The sequence below is a fragment of the Chroicocephalus ridibundus genome, chromosome 3, assembly GCF_963924245.1.
Source record: "Chroicocephalus ridibundus chromosome 3, bChrRid1.1, whole genome shotgun sequence".
Lineage (NCBI taxonomy): Eukaryota > Metazoa > Chordata > Aves > Charadriiformes > Laridae > Chroicocephalus > Chroicocephalus ridibundus.
In genome coordinates this window covers 95815257-95835537 of record NC_086286.1, presented here as the reverse complement: position 1 = coordinate 95835537, position 20281 = coordinate 95815257, and the positions used below count along the sequence as shown (strand labels likewise).

Sequence of the window (20281 nt, the reverse complement as noted above, 5' to 3'; positions counted from 1 at the left end):
CAGCTGTTAACACCTTCTTCAACACATGATAGAGAGACTTAATCTCTGAAATCTCCGGAGATGCATATATATATGATAAATATAAGACATCTTGGTTCTTACTAACTTATATTGGGAGCTTTCAAGCACGCAGTCACTCCACCAGCATTTGGTGGGGGTAATCTTAAGCTCTTAGATAGCTGAGGGAAGTACCTATGTTTACAGAGTGTTGTATGGCTCCTGGAAGAAAATAGGTCAATGCGCTGTGCGCTTTCCATAGTCCCTGGTGTGACTCAGTGCCGCCTCTCCAACTCAGAGCTTTTCAGATTTTATGAACTGTTTGCTTTAGGGCAGAAACCTATGTAGATAGTGAGACAAAAAAGAGACAGACCTTCTAGCAGTAAAGTATTGCGAGCATAGTAGTACTTAAAGTAGCTGAAGAACCATAAGGTCAAGCTATTTAAATTTCTCAGTGCTTTATTCCATACAGAATCACAGAGTGGCTGAGCTTTGAAGGGGTGTCTGGAGACCCTCTACTTGGAATACCTGCTCAGAGCAGACCCAAGTATATCAGGTGCCAGGGCTGTGCCCCACTGGGTTTTTAAAGGCTCCAAGAAAGGGGAGTCCACAACACTAGTGTGTGTGTGTGTGTGTTTGAGAGTACAAAATCAGAATTTAGTGCATTCCCATCAAGTCCCCCATGACCTCCATCAGTTGACCCACTCACTTGTCCTTCCATGATCTTTTTTTTTTACATCAAGAATTTGACTCTGCAGTTTAACTGTGTTCCCGTTTTGACTAACTTTCTTTACAACTTCTCTACAGCTACACGTTTCCAATTTCTTTTGTCATAAATTATTTTCCATTCTATACCCCAAAAAAGAATCTCTCGTGCCTCTCTACTACATTTGGACACAGTTCGTATAAAAGAATATTTATATAAAAGAATAGTATAGAAACATAAATAATGGTGGTATAGTGCAAGCTCCTGCAGAGGTGATGTACACACTCATGCACTATTAAAGACAGTCTTGTTCTGAGCATTTGCCTATTTTTACTACCGTTTGTAAATATATAAGTGGATAAATGGAGTGGAAAGCTTCTGGTGAGTTCTCTCTGTTTTTTGAACGACAACTAAGATTTTATATCAGGCCTGACTGTAAGCTGTTTCATGCCATTTACCTTATTTTGTTAGAAATAATTTTTTAAAATGACAGAAGTCTATGTTCCATGTATATCTGTAACTATGGAAACCATGAAGTAATTAAGAGAAGTACAGTTGATGCCTCTGTGGCTCATCAAGACAGCCAAATGTTCAAATAGTTAGACAAAACTTCTTGTTGTTTTTAAGAAGGTTAGAAGGATATACGAAAATGATCTATGAGATAATGATTTCTAGTGTAGCTTAATGGTCTATGAAAAGTGGAGATTGATGTTACAGTAAATGTGACTAGCAATTCATGGCTGCTACGTTATCAGAAATCTATTAAGAAGTTGAATGAAAATCAGGCAAGAGAAACAAAGTTGAAAAAGAAACTGATTTATGAAGAAAGAAAGAGACCAAAGCAGAGCTTTCTAGAGCTGTGATTGTTGCTGAGGCTTAGAATTCTCCCACTGCGGAGGAAATAAAAGTACTGAGGATGAAACTGGGTAGTGTGGAGAAGATGAGTGAGTGTAATAATATGGAAAATGGACTTTAAATGGGGCAAGCTTAAATACAGGACCTGTGGAGGAATCAAACCATTGGGTTGTTTGGGAAACTCACAAACCATTGTGAGTTTCAAAAAAAAGTGGTCGAAGCCTCATCATGATGACCTGTGGATAGATAAAGCCTGTACTCTCTGGTGCTCCATAATTTTTTCTTCAGCATTTAACTTTTTTCCAAGATAGAAATTCTCAAGCCCAGGCAAATCAGACCAAACAACTACTACTTCCTGAGTCTCTTTGATTTTTAACCAGCCAGGATAAAGTCTCTTTGATTTTTAACCCCTCCTTTCTCCTGGTACGATAGTCTCTTCTGTCTCCTTCCAAATCGTAAGTTTGTAAATTTTGATCATTTTAGTTAGAAGCAGACCTAAAAACAGGGCTGCAAGGAAGTTCAGGTGCAAGGTTCCACAATTTGTCCAAGTTACAGTGTTGCTTTAGAAGGTCATAACTGTAACTGAGAGAATACAATTTTTGTATTATGTTTTTAGTGGTGTGTATTAATTGATTAATTTGTGTGGTAGATTTATAAAAAAACTTGCAGGGGGAGAATATTTCAAATTACTGTATGTAAATATGCCCATGTGAATTTTTACATAGAAACTTCTCCACTAGTGATTTTGGTTTCTTCCTTGAACTCCAAAGGCATTCTCAGAGAAGTATATTGCGATAGTGACTGGAACCTGTCTGTGTGCTGTTTTAGGGATATTATTTCATATGATAACTTTAAAGTTGTCTGAGTGTTCCAACACTCCATTTGCTGCAGGATTATTCTAGAGAATGTTTAATTTTTGTGGAAGTTGTCGGGAGCTTTCTGAAAGATTGGCGGCTGTAGTTGAGAGATTTTGGCAACAGGGCATGTGAAGAAAGTCAGTTGTTTTTATCTTAAAATGACTAGTAACGCTGTTGCTAGCAGCAGTGTCAACAAAACTGGCATAAAATACCCTTTTGATGTTAACTCCACTGCACCTGTTCTACATCTTTCTATTGGCAGTTTGTTTAGAAACTTGTGGGTTTTGAAATTTAGGCCAGGAATGAGATTAGGATCAATGTGTGAACTGGGTGTTCAGTTGCCTAAAAGTAGGCATTTGATGCCATTTTTGATGCCCTGTCGTACATAAGACATACACATGTGGCTATGGCTAGCAGATGTGATGTTAACACCTGTGGCAGATTTAAGCTCTCTTAAGTGGCACATGGCAGCCAGGTGGGGCGTGCTGACTTATCTCTAATGGCACTAGTCTGTCATTAGGCACAGGATTTAATTTTATTTTGTTGTGTCCACTTGACAGTGAGTGGGTTCTCTTTGGATGGAAACTTAAATACTTGCCACGCCTATAGGTATTTCTGTGTCAACAGGAGAAATTTAAGCATCTTACTCTCATCCTTCTTCGTATGCGTAGGATCTGATTTGGAAAGTTAACATCTCAGTTAAGTATGAAAGGCAAGCAGGAAAAGAGTAGGAGATGCGTTCTCTAGCGCAAGTGGAAAATTCTGATAAGATGGGCTTTTAAACATCCCTCCTGGACACTCTCAGTCAAACATGTAAATGGCACCGCAGACTTTAAGGTGACATGTAGTTCTGTGAGCAGTGGGGCCTCGTTGCCCACGAGCATGTCTTGCCGTTGAATTGCTACGTAGATTCTGTGTTGCCAGTGAGAGATTGCACTAATGTGATAGGGCTTTTATAAAACTGCCTATTCCGTGAAACTTTTAAGAGTATAATCCCTTGAAAACTACCATGCCTATGCAAAATTTTATTGCATTTGCCCAGTGGGTTAAAACATTATTGGAGAGTGTGGGGAGAAAAAGCGGAAGAAACCAATCAGTTGTCAGCATAAACTTCATTTTCTTGCCAAACTGGGATAAAAATATCAATCTGAAAACCTAAATTATGAAGAAAATCTGCTCTGCACAGGAATGGAAGAACAGAGTGTGCTAAAATGGCTTTAATATCACAGTCCTGAAATGGCTGAGGCCCGTATGTCTGATGAGCGTTAGCATGGGCAAAGCGGTCCTCTCCCTGCTTGGAGGGGAGAACGGTACTGTCCTTTTGAACCCTTCAATTTAGAGGAGAGGCTTCAACAAAAGCAGAACCTAGACTCCTAGGCTACTTCCTTACTAATGAATGAAACCTGATCTGGGACTATTCCTAGATGTTAGAGTATCTGTACTAGTAAACTGACAGAAGGCTGCTTGGCATGCTCTTGGTCTTCAGCCCACTAGCACTTTCTCATCAATTTTTCCCGGTGGTTTGGGAACTGAGGTGCTCCAAGGCTCACCTCCAGGAGGCAGTTTGTGTGGAGCCACCTTGATTTTTAAGTAGAGCAGAGACCCTAGCATAGGTGCAGGTTATTTCATGTCACTTGGCTTCAGTGCTCAAAAACATTTCTCTGCAAGTTTAATGTACTAGTATGGGTGTAATTTTAAGATGTAGTTTAACAGGAGACAGCGAGCCATTGCCACAGAGAAAAAAATCCTCTTCCTCTCATTTGCCTCTATTCCTGGCCACCAGATTTCACTACTCATCATACCCCTCCATAAGAAAAAATAGAAGTGGCAAAAAAATGAAACCAATTGAAAAATACAGATACATTTCTACTATGTTTTTAAATGCAAGTAGCTACTGGGAGGACCTGACGGTCGAGGAAGAGGATACAAGGGAGTATGTGGTATGGGGAATCTTGGAGCAAGGAAGGGAGAGGACAAACCCTGATAGGGAGAAAGAAGAGCATGAGAGGAGGGAGGTGGGGAGACGACCTTCCCTGTTGGTGACCAGGAGCCATATATTTTGAAAAATATATTTAATGAAAGCTTAGATTCACAAGCACGTTTTCATTAGAAGGGAAGAGTTGTTTACTTATTTAGACTTTGGACTAATGTAAGGATTCAAGTAGATTTTCAGCTTCATTTATTTATATTTTAATGGACTGGAGCTGTCATGGCACTTAGCTAGGGTTTTATTACAGAATTCATTTTGATATAGCAAAAGACATAAATGCAATGCCCTGTACTAATTTCATGGTTTGCTGCATGTTTTACGTTATCCCAGAAACATTAAGTGATACATAGTCTAACTTAATTCTGTGAATGAATAGTTTTGTAAGAGCAAATTGATAGCATTTCTTCCCTCTGACTTTCAAGAGATGATTTGTAGGATAGTGGCAGAGCTCTGCTGAAGTTAACGGTGCCTCAGGCGGAGAAGAGGGTCTGCCTAATTACATCTGTTGGAAATAACTAGTGTCTTCTGGAAGAAGGTGGCTGAAAGAACATTAACAAAGGCAATCAACTGAAAAGAAGTTGCGCATACAACCTTCAGAAGGGAAATATTTAAGATAGCATGAAGGTTCAGTAAGGAATAGCTTGTGGCCTGCTATTTTAGGGCACTTGTTACCTAATTTGCTGTGCAGAGATGAAGCAGGATGCACGGCAGTCAGTTTAACTGTGGGTTTGCTATTTCTAAACTCATGAAGCGTGAAGGAGTGTGCTCCTTACGGAGTCTCCTCAGAACCCGGGCTTGGGTGAAGGATTTGGGGAACTTGCTCTGACCTCAGTCTTTGTTTTGCCTGGCATGTGTAACACAAATTTGGTATAAAGTTTATGTCCCTCCTAATGTGACTTTGAGCTCCCAGTGCATGTTTGGAAGTCTCGAAATGTGAATCTGAAAAAAGCCTTTTCCTGCGTTCTAAATTGCAGTTTTGCAATATGTAATCATGAAAAAGTGTTCTTATTTTTGTAACTGAAAACGCTCTTTTTCTCTCTGTGTATAGTTGTATATATTGTTTACTATGAGCTCTTTCAAGTTGGAATTTCATGTTGTGTTAGTACAGGAATACTGTTCCTACTCATTGTGGATCACATTCAACAGTACCTGTAAGAGTAAGTTTGAGGAATATTTTTTCTGTGAATGAAATACCCCGTATTCCACATGAAGGCAAGCATGGGATCCTTCTAGCATGCTTTCACGCAGCCTGTAAAGTTTCCACGCGAATCTGCGTGGGAACTGTTGACCCACCTCTGCTGAGTCCTGTATGTGCCACTTTGTTTTTGCTGTGTAGCACTAAAGCCCAGAACCCTTTGCTATGCTGTGAAAATGCACATTTTTCCAGAGCCATGCGTATGAACCCTTTGAATGAGGAGCACCCCTGCACCGGTTCCCTTTAATAGCTTCATGTGCAGATGCGCACTGACCTATGCAAGGATGCAATAAAATAGAAACAAACCCAACAACAGTAACCAGACTCTGGGTGTCTTGAATGACTTACCGTAGTACTGCATCAGAGCTCACCATCCAGGAAAGAGTAAACAGGAACTATTTTTGGAGTGACAGGCCAGAGTAAAATTGTCTAACACTCTTCATTTCACTGATGCATCGCGTGGAGGTCCAGAAGCCACATTAGAGAACTGTAATCCTTCATCAGAGCATTTGTTTGGTTGCCTAACATCTGTGGATTGTTAAGATAAGTTATTACACAGACCTGCTTTAGTTTAGATTAGTTTGGACCACATCCCAGTATATTCAATCAGGATATAATTCCTGCATGCTGCTAAATTGCTTGCTCCACATACTTCTCTAAAAATGTTTTTCAATATACAGTTTTGTCACTGAAACTGTTCTGTCACCTCAAGTTTTGGTTGTTATTTTTTCCTCTTAAAGAAAGCCTTTTATTATTTTTCCTTTTGGACTGAATATAACTCAAGGCAAACGTAGCATTTATTAAGTCTTGAAGAGATTCCTAAACAGGGATGGTAGTGTAGCCTCTATGTGAGTATAATGCAGATTTTGTATACGTGTAATCTGTGGTGATTGGTATGTATTGTGTCCAAACTGCAGTATTTAAAGACAGCCGTAAGGAAATGGGTTTGTATTTACATGTCTAGTATTTCTTCTTTCTGTATTCTGTATTTTTCTGTGTCTGTTTGTGCGTTAGCTATTCCTATTTGTTTGGGTCTCATAATATTCTGCATAAAATCAATTACAATATCAAAAGTGATTATGTAAATTAATGGTAATTTCTTGAAGTTTATTACATACTTTATACATATTTTAAATGATCAAATACATTAAATTGTAAATGAAGGCTGTTACCATCTTTCCATTTAAATGCACTTGCATACATACACACGTATGTAATTTAATTAGAATATTTAAATTTTACTTTAGTATTCCTTCTCCTTCCTGTAAACGAACTGTAGTTTATTTATTTTTTTTATTAACACTTTTTTCAGTTTTCCCTGTAAATTGATAGAATACAGGCAAAGACATTTTTTTTTTTTCATTAATGACTGTGGTTTATAGCATTGACATAGATTTTTATACACAGACACGTGCATGCACACTTTTGCTGTCTAATGAGCTAACAATTGTGTCAGAGTCTATAAAGACATGTGGGTTTTTTTTCCTTTTAGTCTTGCTGGGTTTTTTTTAATATCTGTAATAATAATAGTAGCTAAACCAAAAATCTATTCTATTAGAACAGACAGTCTGATAAACTGGATCTGTTTTGTGAGGTATACTAGATGAAGGAAATAAGACATTTTGGAATCAAGGGATTTTTTTAAATAAAGAACTAGCATTTATTTTCTCGAAGTTGCTGTTCCTATTATCCTTCTGAGGGTTTTTATCATAGTATCTGTTTTTATCATAAGACATGTTTGTGCCACTGTCGGAAAAACTGTAGCTTTTGATTAAAATTAATCAAAATTTTCATAGGTAGTTTATTATCTTTCTTAAATAGAAGAAATATACCAGTCATCTTTTGATAAAGGCACAATCCAGATAGGGGGAAGAGATTTGGGTGTCTTCTCAGTATGGTTTGGTCAAACAGAGCCGAAATGGTATTAGAAGTTCTGATGCATTCTTCAAACCTAACCAGATAGTCTGTTGTAGGGTGTTTTAAATAAATCTTAATTATGTTAACTATGTAAAATGCCTAAAATTTTCATCATGCCATGTAAGCCATGCCCTTCCTTCCCGGGCCAGAGAGTGAGAGAGCTCCATGCCAGACCTTTGTCCTGTTGCACCTTCTTCCCTGAAGTGATTGTTTCTTCTGTTCCTTTTAATTTTAAGTGTTGTATAATTTTGTGACTATTGCATCATTCTTGTGTTTACACAAAATAATTCAAGCATGTTTTTCATTCCAACTTCTGTCATTCTTTTTACCCTCTTTACCCATTCTTTTACTTCTTTGCTAATTAAACTAAAGGATTTTCTTTACCATTTTCCTTATTATCTGTCAGCTTTGTTTCAGCTCATCTCTATTTTTATTTCTGACAAAATTCCCACCTCTTGTATATTCTTCATGCATTTTTCCTTTTTTGTTTTTCTGCCTCAAAACTCCTTTTGTCTTTGTCTCACTTTTTTTCTTAAATACTGACCCACTTTAGAGTCCTGATTAACCTTTTACGTTTCTCTGGTGATATACTCCTGTACATAAGACTGTCCTGTACTGTATAAAGACTTGAAACATAGCGTCTTACTTTACTGTGTGTGCTCCTGTTTATCTGTGTATCTGGAGTTAAAAAAAAAAAAATTAAAAAAATCCTAAGAAGCACCATTTATGTACACAGCTTAATTGTGATTGCCAGGGACACATGTTTAATTAACTTATTCATTATCTACAGCTATAACTCAAAGAGGTGGTAATGATCATTTCCAAGTAGTGCAAAATATGGTACTTAATGCGTTCTTTTCATCGGTACATTTAGTTCTCTATTAATAGTTTTCTTTAGGTCTTACCTTGCATCTCCGGTAAGTAGTTGTGGATGTAGCTAAAACCATGCACAGTAAATGCTGAATTTATTTGCAGGATAATGTTGAGTTATGTTATGTGAGAAAAAATAATTAAAGGGCAATACTGTGTCAGTTTTCTTTGGCGGTGGAGGTTGGGAGATAGCTGTGCAGGACTCCGCCACCTGAGGTACTCATCCCCTTTACAGTCTGGTAGGCTTGTCCTGACAACGATCCGCACAGCGAAAGCAACCCAACCCGCCCCTCCAACTGCGTCAACACCAGCAACAAGCGTTGGTTGTGTTGTCGGTGTTCATTCAGAAGAGAGCTAGGGCTGGGCTGAGGGGAGATTGCTACAGGTAGGACTGATGTATATTGACAGCACATTTTGGAGAAGCTCGCATAGCATGTTGCCTGTAGGATGCTTGGCTCTGGCCAGTGCAGTCAGTGCTTGGTGAAGCATGTTCTGGGTCCTGTCATGAGCACCAGCCTCACCAGTTTAGAGAAGAGTGAGAGATTGTACCCGGTCTGTGATAGTGAGCATGCGTTTCAGGGTCTGTGAGGGGTGGCTGCACTGACTGTTCTTGTTGTCTTCAACTAGGTTATGTGGGTATGCAATTTATGTCGAAAGCAACAAGAAATCCTAACGAAATCCGGAGCGTGGTTTTTTGGAAGTGGACCACAGCCCTCACCCAGCCAGGACGGAACGCTGAGTGATACGGCGACTGGTGGAAGCTCGGATGCACCGAGAGAAAAGAAAGCAAGACTTCAAGAGAGATCAAGGTCACAGACTCCCTTAAGTACAGCAACTGCCTCATCACAGGAAATCTCTTCTTCCAGTGTGCAGTCTGACCGTAGGAAAGGAGCAGAAGTATCGCAACCGGCTATGGGCCCAGACCAAAAGCAAGTTTCATCAAGGTCTAGAAGTGAACCTCCAAGAGAGAGGTAATGCTTTCCGTCTTGATAGAGCCTCACAATAATAAATTACTGATGTCCAGTAATATTACACAAGGCTGTCAGCTGAGCCTTGTGTGTGTCTAGAACCATGTAAAAATAAAGAATAAGTTGATTTACTGACTGGAGGAGGAGAAGTCTTCATTAGCAAATATATTGCCTGGTTTGGTCTGTGCAACAGAAATGAGGAAAAAATATTGTATTTTATGGATATTTCCATGTACTTCAATGCCTTTGGTGTAACTTTTAATATAGAATTGTAGGTTACTTTTAACTTTTAAATTTGGCAGGTATTTCAAAGTTATTAAACCAAGATCAAGCTTTTAACTCGATAAAATAATGTGCTAGAATTTAAAAAAATAACCCCTCAACCCCACCCTCCATCCCAAACAAAGAAAAAACCCATCCTGTGGAGTTCTCTCAGATATCCGTATGTGTTATCTTTTTATCAATGATTGTATTGTTTTTAATAATAAACCAGGAACTATTAAAGCAGCTCATTTACACCTGAAAAGTAAACATTCGTGAAGAACAGCAATAGTACCATCTTGAATTCAGAGCAAATTGTATGCTCTGAAGCATAAAGCAAACCGGAAGCAAACTGTTATATTTTGAGTGGGTAAATGAGTAAATTCCCGAGCTGCATTCTATGTGACGAATGGGTTGAAGAGTGGCAAATCAAGACAGGCTAATGTGATGAAGCAGTTGCTGTTTTTTGGCTGCTGCCTGGCAGATGGCAGAGCAGTTGAGGAGGGAGCCTGTGGCAACAAAACAAGAGTCTGCCATGGAGGATTCTCCCTTGGCCAGAAGGGTTGGTTTTTATTTTTATTTTCCATAACTATTGAAGTTGAAAATGGATGATGAACAGTGGCGAGTAACTTACTGTGTGAGTGAGGTCTGTCTGGGTTTAACTATACTAAAACTTAGGTTAGTGTTACGTATAAGTGTGATGTAAACAAACACATGGTGCCCGCCCCAAATTTTACTGACTTTTTTCCCCAAACACTGGGAAGGCCCCCAGAGAAGTCGTCGCTCAGCTGAAGGACACCTTTAAGGCAGCAAAATGCTTTCTATTTCTGTTTTTCTGCCAAAAGTGAGATGGTTATATTAATTATACAATAGTAATATTCTCTACTTGTCACTGAGACTGTCAAATGAAGTCCAAGGGTTCTGAATGGAGAGCTTCTGTGGCAAGCTCAGGTGCCATTTATTGCTAAAAACTTGTGAGGAACAGGAGACGGAGAAAAAGGTGCCAGGAGCTTAACTTGGATCATATCCAACTTTGCCTGTCCTGTCGGATGCATCTGTGAAAATCAGTGATAGGTAATCCAAAGACAGAGCAGTTATGGAAGGGAAGATTCAGTCCCACAAAACAAAGTCCAAGTGACTTTGTCCTGGTGCAGGTTCATCTCAAATACAGCGTAAAAGTGTGTTTAGCTTTCTTAAAAATCGCTGGATTCATACGTGAACTGGTAAACAAAAGGGCAACTGGAATGATGAGGGAAATAAAAATATCTGGTATAAAGGGATTTTATGATTCTTCGGCTTGCTTATTCTCCCAAAGCAGAAGATGAAAGAGGAGAGAGCATAATTTTCATGCAGCTTCATTATTCATTGTTTTGTACTTTGGCTGTATAGAGAAATAAATTACATTTTTCATCTTCTTTTATTACCAGAGAAAGGAATGCCATTAATTTATCTTAAGGAGTCAATTTGCTTTTCTGTATATGCTTATGAAATGGGCACTTCTTTTTAGAGTTTTAATAAGATAAAGCAGACTAGGTCAAATATTTTATTGTTTCTGGATATATTCTCTTTTGCATTTTTTTTTATTTCCATGTTACTTCTTTCTGTAATGCCACTGAGGGAGGTACTCCATTTGGTGGTGTTTATGCTGTCAGGGTGCTTGAAGTGAATTGTGTGGTTAGTCTGTAACTCTCATGATTACTGCCAGAAAAATGGGGAACATACTTTGTCATAGTGCTGCAGTTATTACAAAGACAACTATGAGTCTTCCTACTTACATGGGTAAATTCTTTTTATTTGTGTTTATCCATGTTAATATTCTTTGTGGTTTTACTCATTGATTGGACCATCGGTAATATGAGTTTTTGTGGACTCTGGAAGTTGTTTGCTATTGGAAAATAAAAGTACCACCGGAAAGATTAATAGATTTAATTCATATTAACGGATCCAGTACCTTTCTATATGTTTTGACATAGTTTATCTTGGTTTATAATCTATTTATCATAACAGTGAACGCAAGCAGTGCATGCAAGTATTTTTATTTTGCATTCAATTCTTCAAATTATTGTACTCCTTTTCATTGCAGGAAGAAGACAATATTGGTTTCAGATCAGAATGGCAAAGGTTTAAAGAGCGAGCGTAAACGTGTGCCAAAATCCTCACTTCAAAAAGAAGGACCAGCAGATGACAGGGAGCGTAAAGAGCGGCACGAAGGTAGAAGGCTGGAGAAAGGCAAGTCACAGGACTACCCAGACTTGCCAGAGAAACTTGAGGAAGGCAAAGTGCCTGATGATGAAAAACAAAGGAAGGAAGATGAATATCATACCCGTTACAGGAGTGACCCCAATCTGGCAAGATATCCTGTAAAACCACATCCCGAGGAACAGCAGATGCGCATGCATGCAAAAGTTTCTAAAGCACGGCATGAGAGAAGGCACAGTGATGTAGCTTTGCCACATACAGAAATGGAGGAAGCGGAGGTACCTGAGAATAAATTAGGAAAACGCTCACAATTGCAGGGAACTCAGGACAGAAAATCTCTTGTGGAAACTCAGAGGTCGTACTCTATAGACAGAACAGGTGATGTAAGAATTTCTGTTTCTAAACAATTAACTAATCATAGCCCACCAACTCCCAGGCATAGTCCAGTTCCTATAGAACACGTAGAATACAAGAACCACGATTCCTTTAAAAAACAGAGCCGCCTTGATCCTAGCTCTGCTATTCTCATGCGAAAAGCAAAGCGGGAGAAAATGGAGACCATGCTAAGGAATGATTCCCTTAGCTCTGACCAGTCGGAATCAGTGCGGCCATCCCCTCCAAAGCCTCATAGAGCAAAAAGAGGCGGAAAGAAAAGGCAGATGTCAGTTAGTAGCTCAGAGGAAGAAGGGGCATCAACACCAGAATATACTAGCTGTGAAGATGTGGAGATAGAAAGTGAAAGTGTCAGTGAAAAAGGTAAGGACCTTTATGTATATTATGCACATGGCCATGGTTTGGAAAAAAAAAAAAATCTGTATTTTTCTCTCTTTTGCCTCTTCTTTAAACATACACCTTTGTTTTTCCCTTTGCCTTTCTTTTTTTTTCCCCAAATGAGAAGTGTCTTATACCTGTTTACATTTGGTTTGCAATGTTTCCTTTTGCATTCTTAGATGAGGGTTAAAGGTGGCATCAGCTGATGAGTTTCTCATTCTCTTCCCTTTTTCACCTAGAACTGACAGAATTTAAGGGTTCTAGTTTTTTGTCTCGATGATATCTGTACACCTTTGGTCATCGCTTCATCCTTTTGTCTGTATGCAGAATCATTTTCTGTGAATGAGTTGAAATGGAAAGAGGGTTCTGTAGCAATATGGGATGACCATTATAAAGCATCATAATGTTACTGATACCTCAGTCTGAAGATATGCAACATTTTACTACGTTTAATAAAATATCAAGGATCTGCCAGAGTTCATTGTTAACAAGGTCAGGATATGGGGCAAGGAGAGTGTTATATAGGAAAGAAATGAGAATTGCTGAACTCGTTATCTAGATGAATTTGCTCCCAAGCTTACTAGTGTGTTTAAAATCTGTGATTTCAGTTTGTCTTCATCTGTGGATGGTAACACTCAGCAGTAAGGAATAAGTGTAGTACACTGTGTGCTTTTAAACAAAGCCTTTCTTCTGGCTGAAGAAGTTAATCAAAATCATGAATGTTAAACAGATAAAATAAGCATCGTCAGAAAAGACTGGTAGAACCTACTAACTGTCTTATAACCCTGGTTTGTCTTTAAGTGACGCTACGGTGAGCTGAAGGCTTTTTGTGTCTCTGGAAGTAGCTTTTAGCTCTTTAGTTTAATTATCTGTGTTTGTAACTTGGAAGTTTTCTGCTGATGTTCATACTCAAAATGCCAGCGGCTTGTCTGGATTGCCTTTTAGTTCCTGGCACTGTTCCCTGACACGTCTTTGACTCATGTATGCTAACCTGTCTGTCTGTCTTTATCTGATGTTGTGGTCTCCTGACATCCCCTAAAGCTCCACGTATACATATAAAAAGAGACAACATTTCTGTCCTATCCCATCTGAATAGCTGCTTGGTTTAACTTTCTAAGCGTTAACTTTTCCCTTCAAAATATGGAAGCTTTTCTGCTCATTTTTAAGGAGGGACGATGATCATGCCCCTGAATTCTTATTCCAGATTCCACTTAGACATTAAAAAATCCTCACTTTTTTCACTGGGGAGGGGGGCAGGGTGGGTGTGTTAAACACTGGAACATATCGCACAGAGATGTTGTACAGTCTCCATTCTTGGAGATGCTCAAAACCCAAATGGAGAAGGCCCTGAGCAATCTGCTCTGGCTGACCCTGCTTTTCGGCAAGACGTTTGAACTAGGGACCTACAGAGGTCCCTTCCAGTCTCAACTATTTTGTGTTTCTAAGAGAACGCATCTCTTTCCCTTATTTTGTGGTGATGTTTTATGGTGACATTTGGATTTGTGCAATTTTCTCTGACTTCCTCTGTTGGTAGTAGCGGTCTGTAATATAGCATTTCCTTTCCATCTTTCTTATTTGCTTTCATTTATTTGCATCAATTTGAGGTTGCTTATGAAGTAGAAAGGATTTTCCATGTTCACTGAGGGGTATCATTATAAACTGGAAGGTCATTGATGTGAAAGTCAAGTACAGGTTGAAAATCATTGATACTGATATCAATATGTTGATATAGTTTGCTCTATAATGGCCCTTTGTAAGTAAAACCGTTTGATGGTTGCTTTCAGGCTCATGACACTGATCTCAGCTTTTGACCAATTTCCTGTTGTGTTGTTAAACCATTAAGAGTTGTACTTTTTTCCTTCGGTGTCATGAATCCCAGAGGATTTCAAATGTCGCTCAATATTCATGTTCTCGATAACTGAATCAAGTTCGTGGTTATCTCCGAGACAGATATTTAGGCTCCCCCTTTAGGCAGTGGAGGCTGTGGTCTGTATCATGTCACAGTGCTACCTCATTGGATTTGAATAAAAATTATAAATAAGGGTATGTTAGGGAGCTGTCTGACCACTGTCACCTTGGTTAACCTGTCACCTTGGTGACCACTTGGTTAACATGGTTGAGCATTCCTTGAGACCTTATCTCTACTTATCAGTAAGCTAGCACTGAGTTGTTAATCAGAATATATATATACACACGCATACATATATTTGTATGTATATGTGTGTGGGGGGGCATGCAATGCATTAATTACAGATCTATATTTATTAATTTAATAGCTGTGAGATGTAGCTGTTAATGTTTTTTTGCCTGATCGTGACATGAGTTTTATAATCCTTGTCATGGTAAAGGAAGCGGAAAACCTTTGAAGCTGGGGGTATGGTACAGAAAAAGAGCTGGGAAATGTGAATACAAATGAGAAAGCAGAAGCATTTTTGGTAGTAAAGTATCCAGTTATTTTTAGAATCAGTATCCAGTTATTTTTAGAAACAATTTTCATCAGTACTTGAAAAAATCTGCAGTATTTCATGAGAATAGATGGAAAGCCAGGAAATTTTATTACCTGAGAAAACATTTTAGAAATCCTTCAATATTTTAAAAGAAAAAATGCCCCAGTAAAAGGGTGTAGTGTTAAAAAATTGATACGAATAATTAAAAAATGCCCATATTGTAACCAAGGTCAGAATCCCATTTTTTGCACTTTAGCAGCATCATTACAAACAGATTGTCACCCAGCGCTTTGCTTGTAATTTGGGAGAGATAATGCACAGGTCCCCAGTTGTAGCGGTTTCATTTCTAAACCCAGGAGGGTCTAGGAATCCATCGTCTCTTATCAAAATATCAGTTCAGTCAGAAATCTGGTAGTATAAATGGAGCTAGAAAGACAGACTTTTTAAACTTTGAACAGGCTTACCAAGAAAAAATGGGGTCTTAAAATTAATGCGCACATTTGGTGAGTGCCAATATAAAGCAATCAGCAACTATTTTCAATTCAATATTGAACAGAAGTTTTCTATGGAAAACAGCTTACAGAGATGTTTAAAAGAAAATGATGCCCCATAGAAATGTAAGGTATAGACGGAGTGGATAAGACTGTATTGAAAATCAGTGTGCCAAAAATGGCATATAAAGGAGATACTGTGCAAAAGTTACTTTTTAACATTTGCATTTCCTAGAAACACTGTTTAGGATGGCATTACCCTATCTTCTGAGCACAAAAAACCTTCTAAAAGTGATATTCTTAAATACAAAGGAAACTAGTTTAGCTAGTACATCCCTTGCTATTTACTGTAACCACTGAATATGTATTTCATCAAAGTTATTAACAAAATAACTCACAAGCACCGGAGATGCTTTCTTTCCAAAAAAATAAAAGTCTTTTTGCAATCCAGTGGGATTTTGCCTCTTTGGTGGAGGACCGGAAGACTTATGTTTGAGTTGTTTCCATGTTGGACTAAATCTAGAGAAAGAACTGTTTAGTGTATCCAAAAACATCATCTCAAATTTCTTTTTAAAAAATATCTTCACGTTTTACAGGACACTATTACTGATTGATGACAAATGTTTTCATCCTATTATTAATACAGGCTGTAGGACTCCTTACGCTGAAGTCTGTCATAGTTGAACATCAGGTGGACTGAGTTTCCAGTGACAACACTATCCTGGCAAGGCAAAAGTTGTCCTCTTAGAAGGCTTAAATAGCGTTCATACTCGCTTCACAGACTTGCTAGAGTAACATAAACCAGACTATTACAAATGAAATCCAGACCTCATTTTAAAACTGAGAACAGCTTCTGCCTACGGCCATCCAATGAAGAACGCAAATTAGATTTGGAGTAAGTTTGAGAAAAAAGATTTTCTTTAGAGTTTAAAACCAAGAATTTGTGTAGAGCTAGTAGATTTGTGTTCAGATGACGTTGTAACTTTTATCCCGTGATAGATACAAGAGATATTCTAGACTTCTGTCATTCAGTCTTTGAAACCGGAAGATAAAATAGTGTTGGAAGTTGGAACAATGTGAGGAGGTACTGCATGCTGCTCATGTACTTTTATGCTAATGGTTTTACATTCTGCATACTCATTGTTCATATTTGCCTAAATGTGTATTTTATTCACACTGCCTAGGCTTTAAAATATACCTAATACTTGCATATTGTCAGCAAAATGGTAAAAAGCTAAGTATAACTCACTTTATATACTTGCTAATGGATTTCATTGGGAGTGAGGAGAGCATGACAGAGTTGGAGTCTTGTTTGAAAAAAACAACCCTGAGATCACATTCCAGTTACTTTCAGTGAAGATGTGATTGTTTCGTTCATAATCCCTTTCTTACGGTACTGGGAGGAACAGAGTGACCTGGTTTCCTGTTGTTCTTATGACATCACCCTGCTGATTAGAAAGTGTTAGGGGCAGGGATCTTGCTGGGATGTTGGTGGATGCGCAGCTGCGAAGCAGGGCGGGTTGTGACCAGGAGGAGTGGAGCTGGAGGTCAGAAGGAGACGGGGATGCTGTGGTTTGCAGGTGAATGTGTCTGTGCTGGCTCAGCTGCAGTAGAGGAGGATCTGACCCCTTCCTTCGTCCTCCTCTGGTGTTTCAAGTGCCGCTTTGGGCGCTCGTGTTTGGTGGGGCTCCTGGGGGAAGGAGAGCATAAATTAAATCCCTGCTCCAGTGATTTCTTCCAAGTGCTGTAGCATTGTTGGCAAGGAAGGTAGCCTGTGGGTTAAGAGAGAAACCACACGCGTGCGGTAGGGCGTAAATGGAGCAAAAGAAAACATCAGGAAAAGGCTATAGAGAAGAGGTGCCTGGTTTTACATGGTTTTAGCTAAGCATTTTCACTGAGGTATTTTAAATCTGGAGTGTAGGCAAGTCAACTTGTACCGTAACATCTGCTAGCATATTTTAACATCTGTTCATGTGGAGAGTTGGGCATGGAGTTTTAAAAAGAGCTGAATTTGTTTAAAAGTGTGACTGAGCTTTAACTTTTTGTAAAATGAAATACCTTTTCTAGGAAGATTGTTAGTTCTTAGAAATGAGTTCAAATTTATCTTCTAGTCCTTGTGTGATAATTTAGATCTACATGTGATTCAGATTTTAATGAAAATATAATCTAAAATGGCTCTAGTTTCAGAATTTTGATCAGTGTGTATTATTGAATGCAATCAATATTCAGTGCTTTTGAGTAGCTGAAATTATTTACAGTGCTTATGGAGTTGTAAATAAGTGCCCGTTAAATTAGTGTTGGTCAGTAAGACATCTGTTTTGTGTATATGGAATTATCTAAAGTGCATACATGCAGATGCAAATGAAATAAGCTAAGCGTGAGTGGGAAGAAGGACATACTGTTGCCAAGAAATCCAAGCCTTCACTGAGATATGTAACCATATAAATGGGAGTGTCATGGAAGACATGTGGCTGAATTCTCTTTTAAAATCCCCTTTTCTCTAGTTTACCTGAAGAAGGTTGTGAATATGCTGGAGGAAGTTTGCAGAAAAGCAGCAAGATTGACCAAGGTCTATAAAATATGATATATAAGGAAAGGTGGGATGGATTTGGGTTGAATAGTCTAGAAAAGAAAGAAAGGAAAAAAAAAAAAGAAAAAGGAGAAAAACTGAAAAAAAAAAAAGGCAGGGAGGCAGGACTGGGCTTTAAATGGGAAAGAAGAAGCTGGAGGGAGAAAGAGATTGAGTGAGTGCTTCGCTCTTCCCCTGGAGGGTTAAGTTACTGCTAGGGATGTTGAAGCCTGGTGCCAGAAACCGTGTCAACTCTGAGGACAGATAAGCAAAGTTAAGGTTAATTGTAATCATAATTTCTTACTCAGTTGAAATAGAGGATCCCTGGAAATAAAAATCAATTTCTTCACTGCACTGAAATTACTCTGTGGTAGAAATATTGCTGTTGTTCCTGTGGCAGGCTCTGGGTTAAGGTGGGGATATCTGGGGCTAAATCCACAGTACTCCTCACTGTAGCTTATCCTTTTCGTCACACTTTAAGTAATGATATTTGATAGCCATTTCCAGTACAAACTTATGTAATGACAATCTGGTTTTTGAAAAGGAAAAAAGAAATGTACGTTTTGACTTATCAAGAGACATGGAAGAAAAGGATGCCACAAACTGTTAAACCTTGAGTTCTTTCTTACAACAGAGGCAGCTGGCAAGGCATTATGTTTCGTTACTATTAAGATGCGCTGTCTTTTGTGTTGCTTGATTTTTCACGTTTGTTATTTTATTGTTTGTTCTTTGTTGCTTACCGTTCTCCTGCACATGTAATTCATAAGATAACAACAGATTTGTCTTAATAGTAATTTGCCCAGTGGTAAGATGAGTATTGTCCTTACAAAATAGGGTGTACTAAAGCATAGAGGAATTACGATCATATGTTCGGAGAGACTTAACACCTGACAAGCAGGATAGCTTTAATTTGAGAAGCTGTGAGTGTTTGGACCTGTAGAGAAACACAGCAGTTCTCTAGACATGAAAGAATAGTTCTCAAGAACATTCAGCAGTCACTTTTTTCCCATCCAGAAACCACTGGAGGTAGCAGGTGCAAGAAGAGCAGCGGGAGCTGCGAGTCATGGAGCACTTTTTAAGGGACTAAGAGGGAACTGACAGCTTTTGAAAATCTTGCCCTAATTTTAGCTGCTAAGCGCTTTTCAAAATGCAGCTATGCAGTGAACTGGAGTTGAAACTCAGCTAGCCTGGAATATGGCATAGCATTTGTCGTTGTTTATCCCCAGCCAGCAACTAGGACCACACAACCGCTCGCTCGCTCCCCCCATGGCAGGATAGGGAAGAGAATTAGAAGAGCGAAAGTGAGAAAACTCTTGTGTTGAGATAAGGACAGTTTAATAAGTAAAGCAAAAGCCACTCATGCAAGCAAAGCTAAACAAGGAATTCATTTCACTGCTGCTCTTTGTCAGGCAGGTGTTCAGCCATCTCCAGGAAAGCAGGGCTCCATCACATGTAACGGTTACTTGGGAAGACAAATGCCATCACTCTGAATGTTCCCCCCTTCCTTCTTCCCCCAGCTTTTTATTGCTGAGCATGATGTTACATAGTATGGAATATCCCTCTGGTCAGTTGGGGTCAGCTGTCCCGGCCATGTTTCCTCCCAACTTTTTGTGCACTCACAGCCTGCTCGCTGGCGGTGTGATGTGAGGAGCAGAAAAGGCCTTGACTGCCTAGCAACAACCAAAAATGTTAGTGCGCTATCAACAGTATTCTCTTCCCAAACCCAAAACACAGGACTATAGCAGCTGCTAGGAAGAAAGTCAACTCCATCCCAGCCAAAACCACAACAGCATTATAGCCAGAGGATGATCCTTTCCCCTACTCTGTCCTACTATTGAGTATTTTGTATGTGCATATATTTTTTTGTATACCATAACAGTTATGTGAACTGCTGCTGAGGATTTGCTGTTTTTCTTTTCTCATGTGTCTTTGCATTGCTCTAATGCTTTCTTCCTTCCTTCTTTCTCCCTCTGTACAATAGATGATCTTCAGAGTCAGGGACTCCCCACATACACTTTGGAATTACTGAAGTTGATTCTTGTCTCCATTTCACCCATGATACCAAGCACAAGAGTTATGTTTTCAAATGTGCACATCTCATATGATCTCACTGGCTATATTTACTGTACTAGTAAATTAGACAGCCATGCTTTGACATCTTTGGCCAAATAACAAAACACGGCGCATT

At 38.9% G+C, this 20281-nt stretch overlaps 1 protein-coding gene across 49 annotated transcripts in view; it reads left to right on the top strand.

Moving 5' to 3' along the window:
* The window catches only part of RIMS1 (regulating synaptic membrane exocytosis 1), a 342029-nt gene that overhangs the window by 139287 nt on the left and 182461 nt on the right, over window positions 1-20281 (top strand). For 47 of the 49 annotated variants that reach the window (XM_063330221.1, XM_063330179.1, XM_063330171.1 and 44 more), the window contains 2 exons: window positions 9015-9358; window positions 11700-12571. In XM_063330221.1, the coding sequence (XP_063186291.1) occupies window positions 9015-9358; window positions 11700-12571 (1216 nt within the window). Of the gene's footprint in view, window positions 1-5508; window positions 5563-9014; window positions 9359-11699; window positions 12572-20281 lie in introns of those variants that run through there. The other 2 variants (XM_063330220.1, XM_063330196.1) reach the window with 2 other exon arrangements.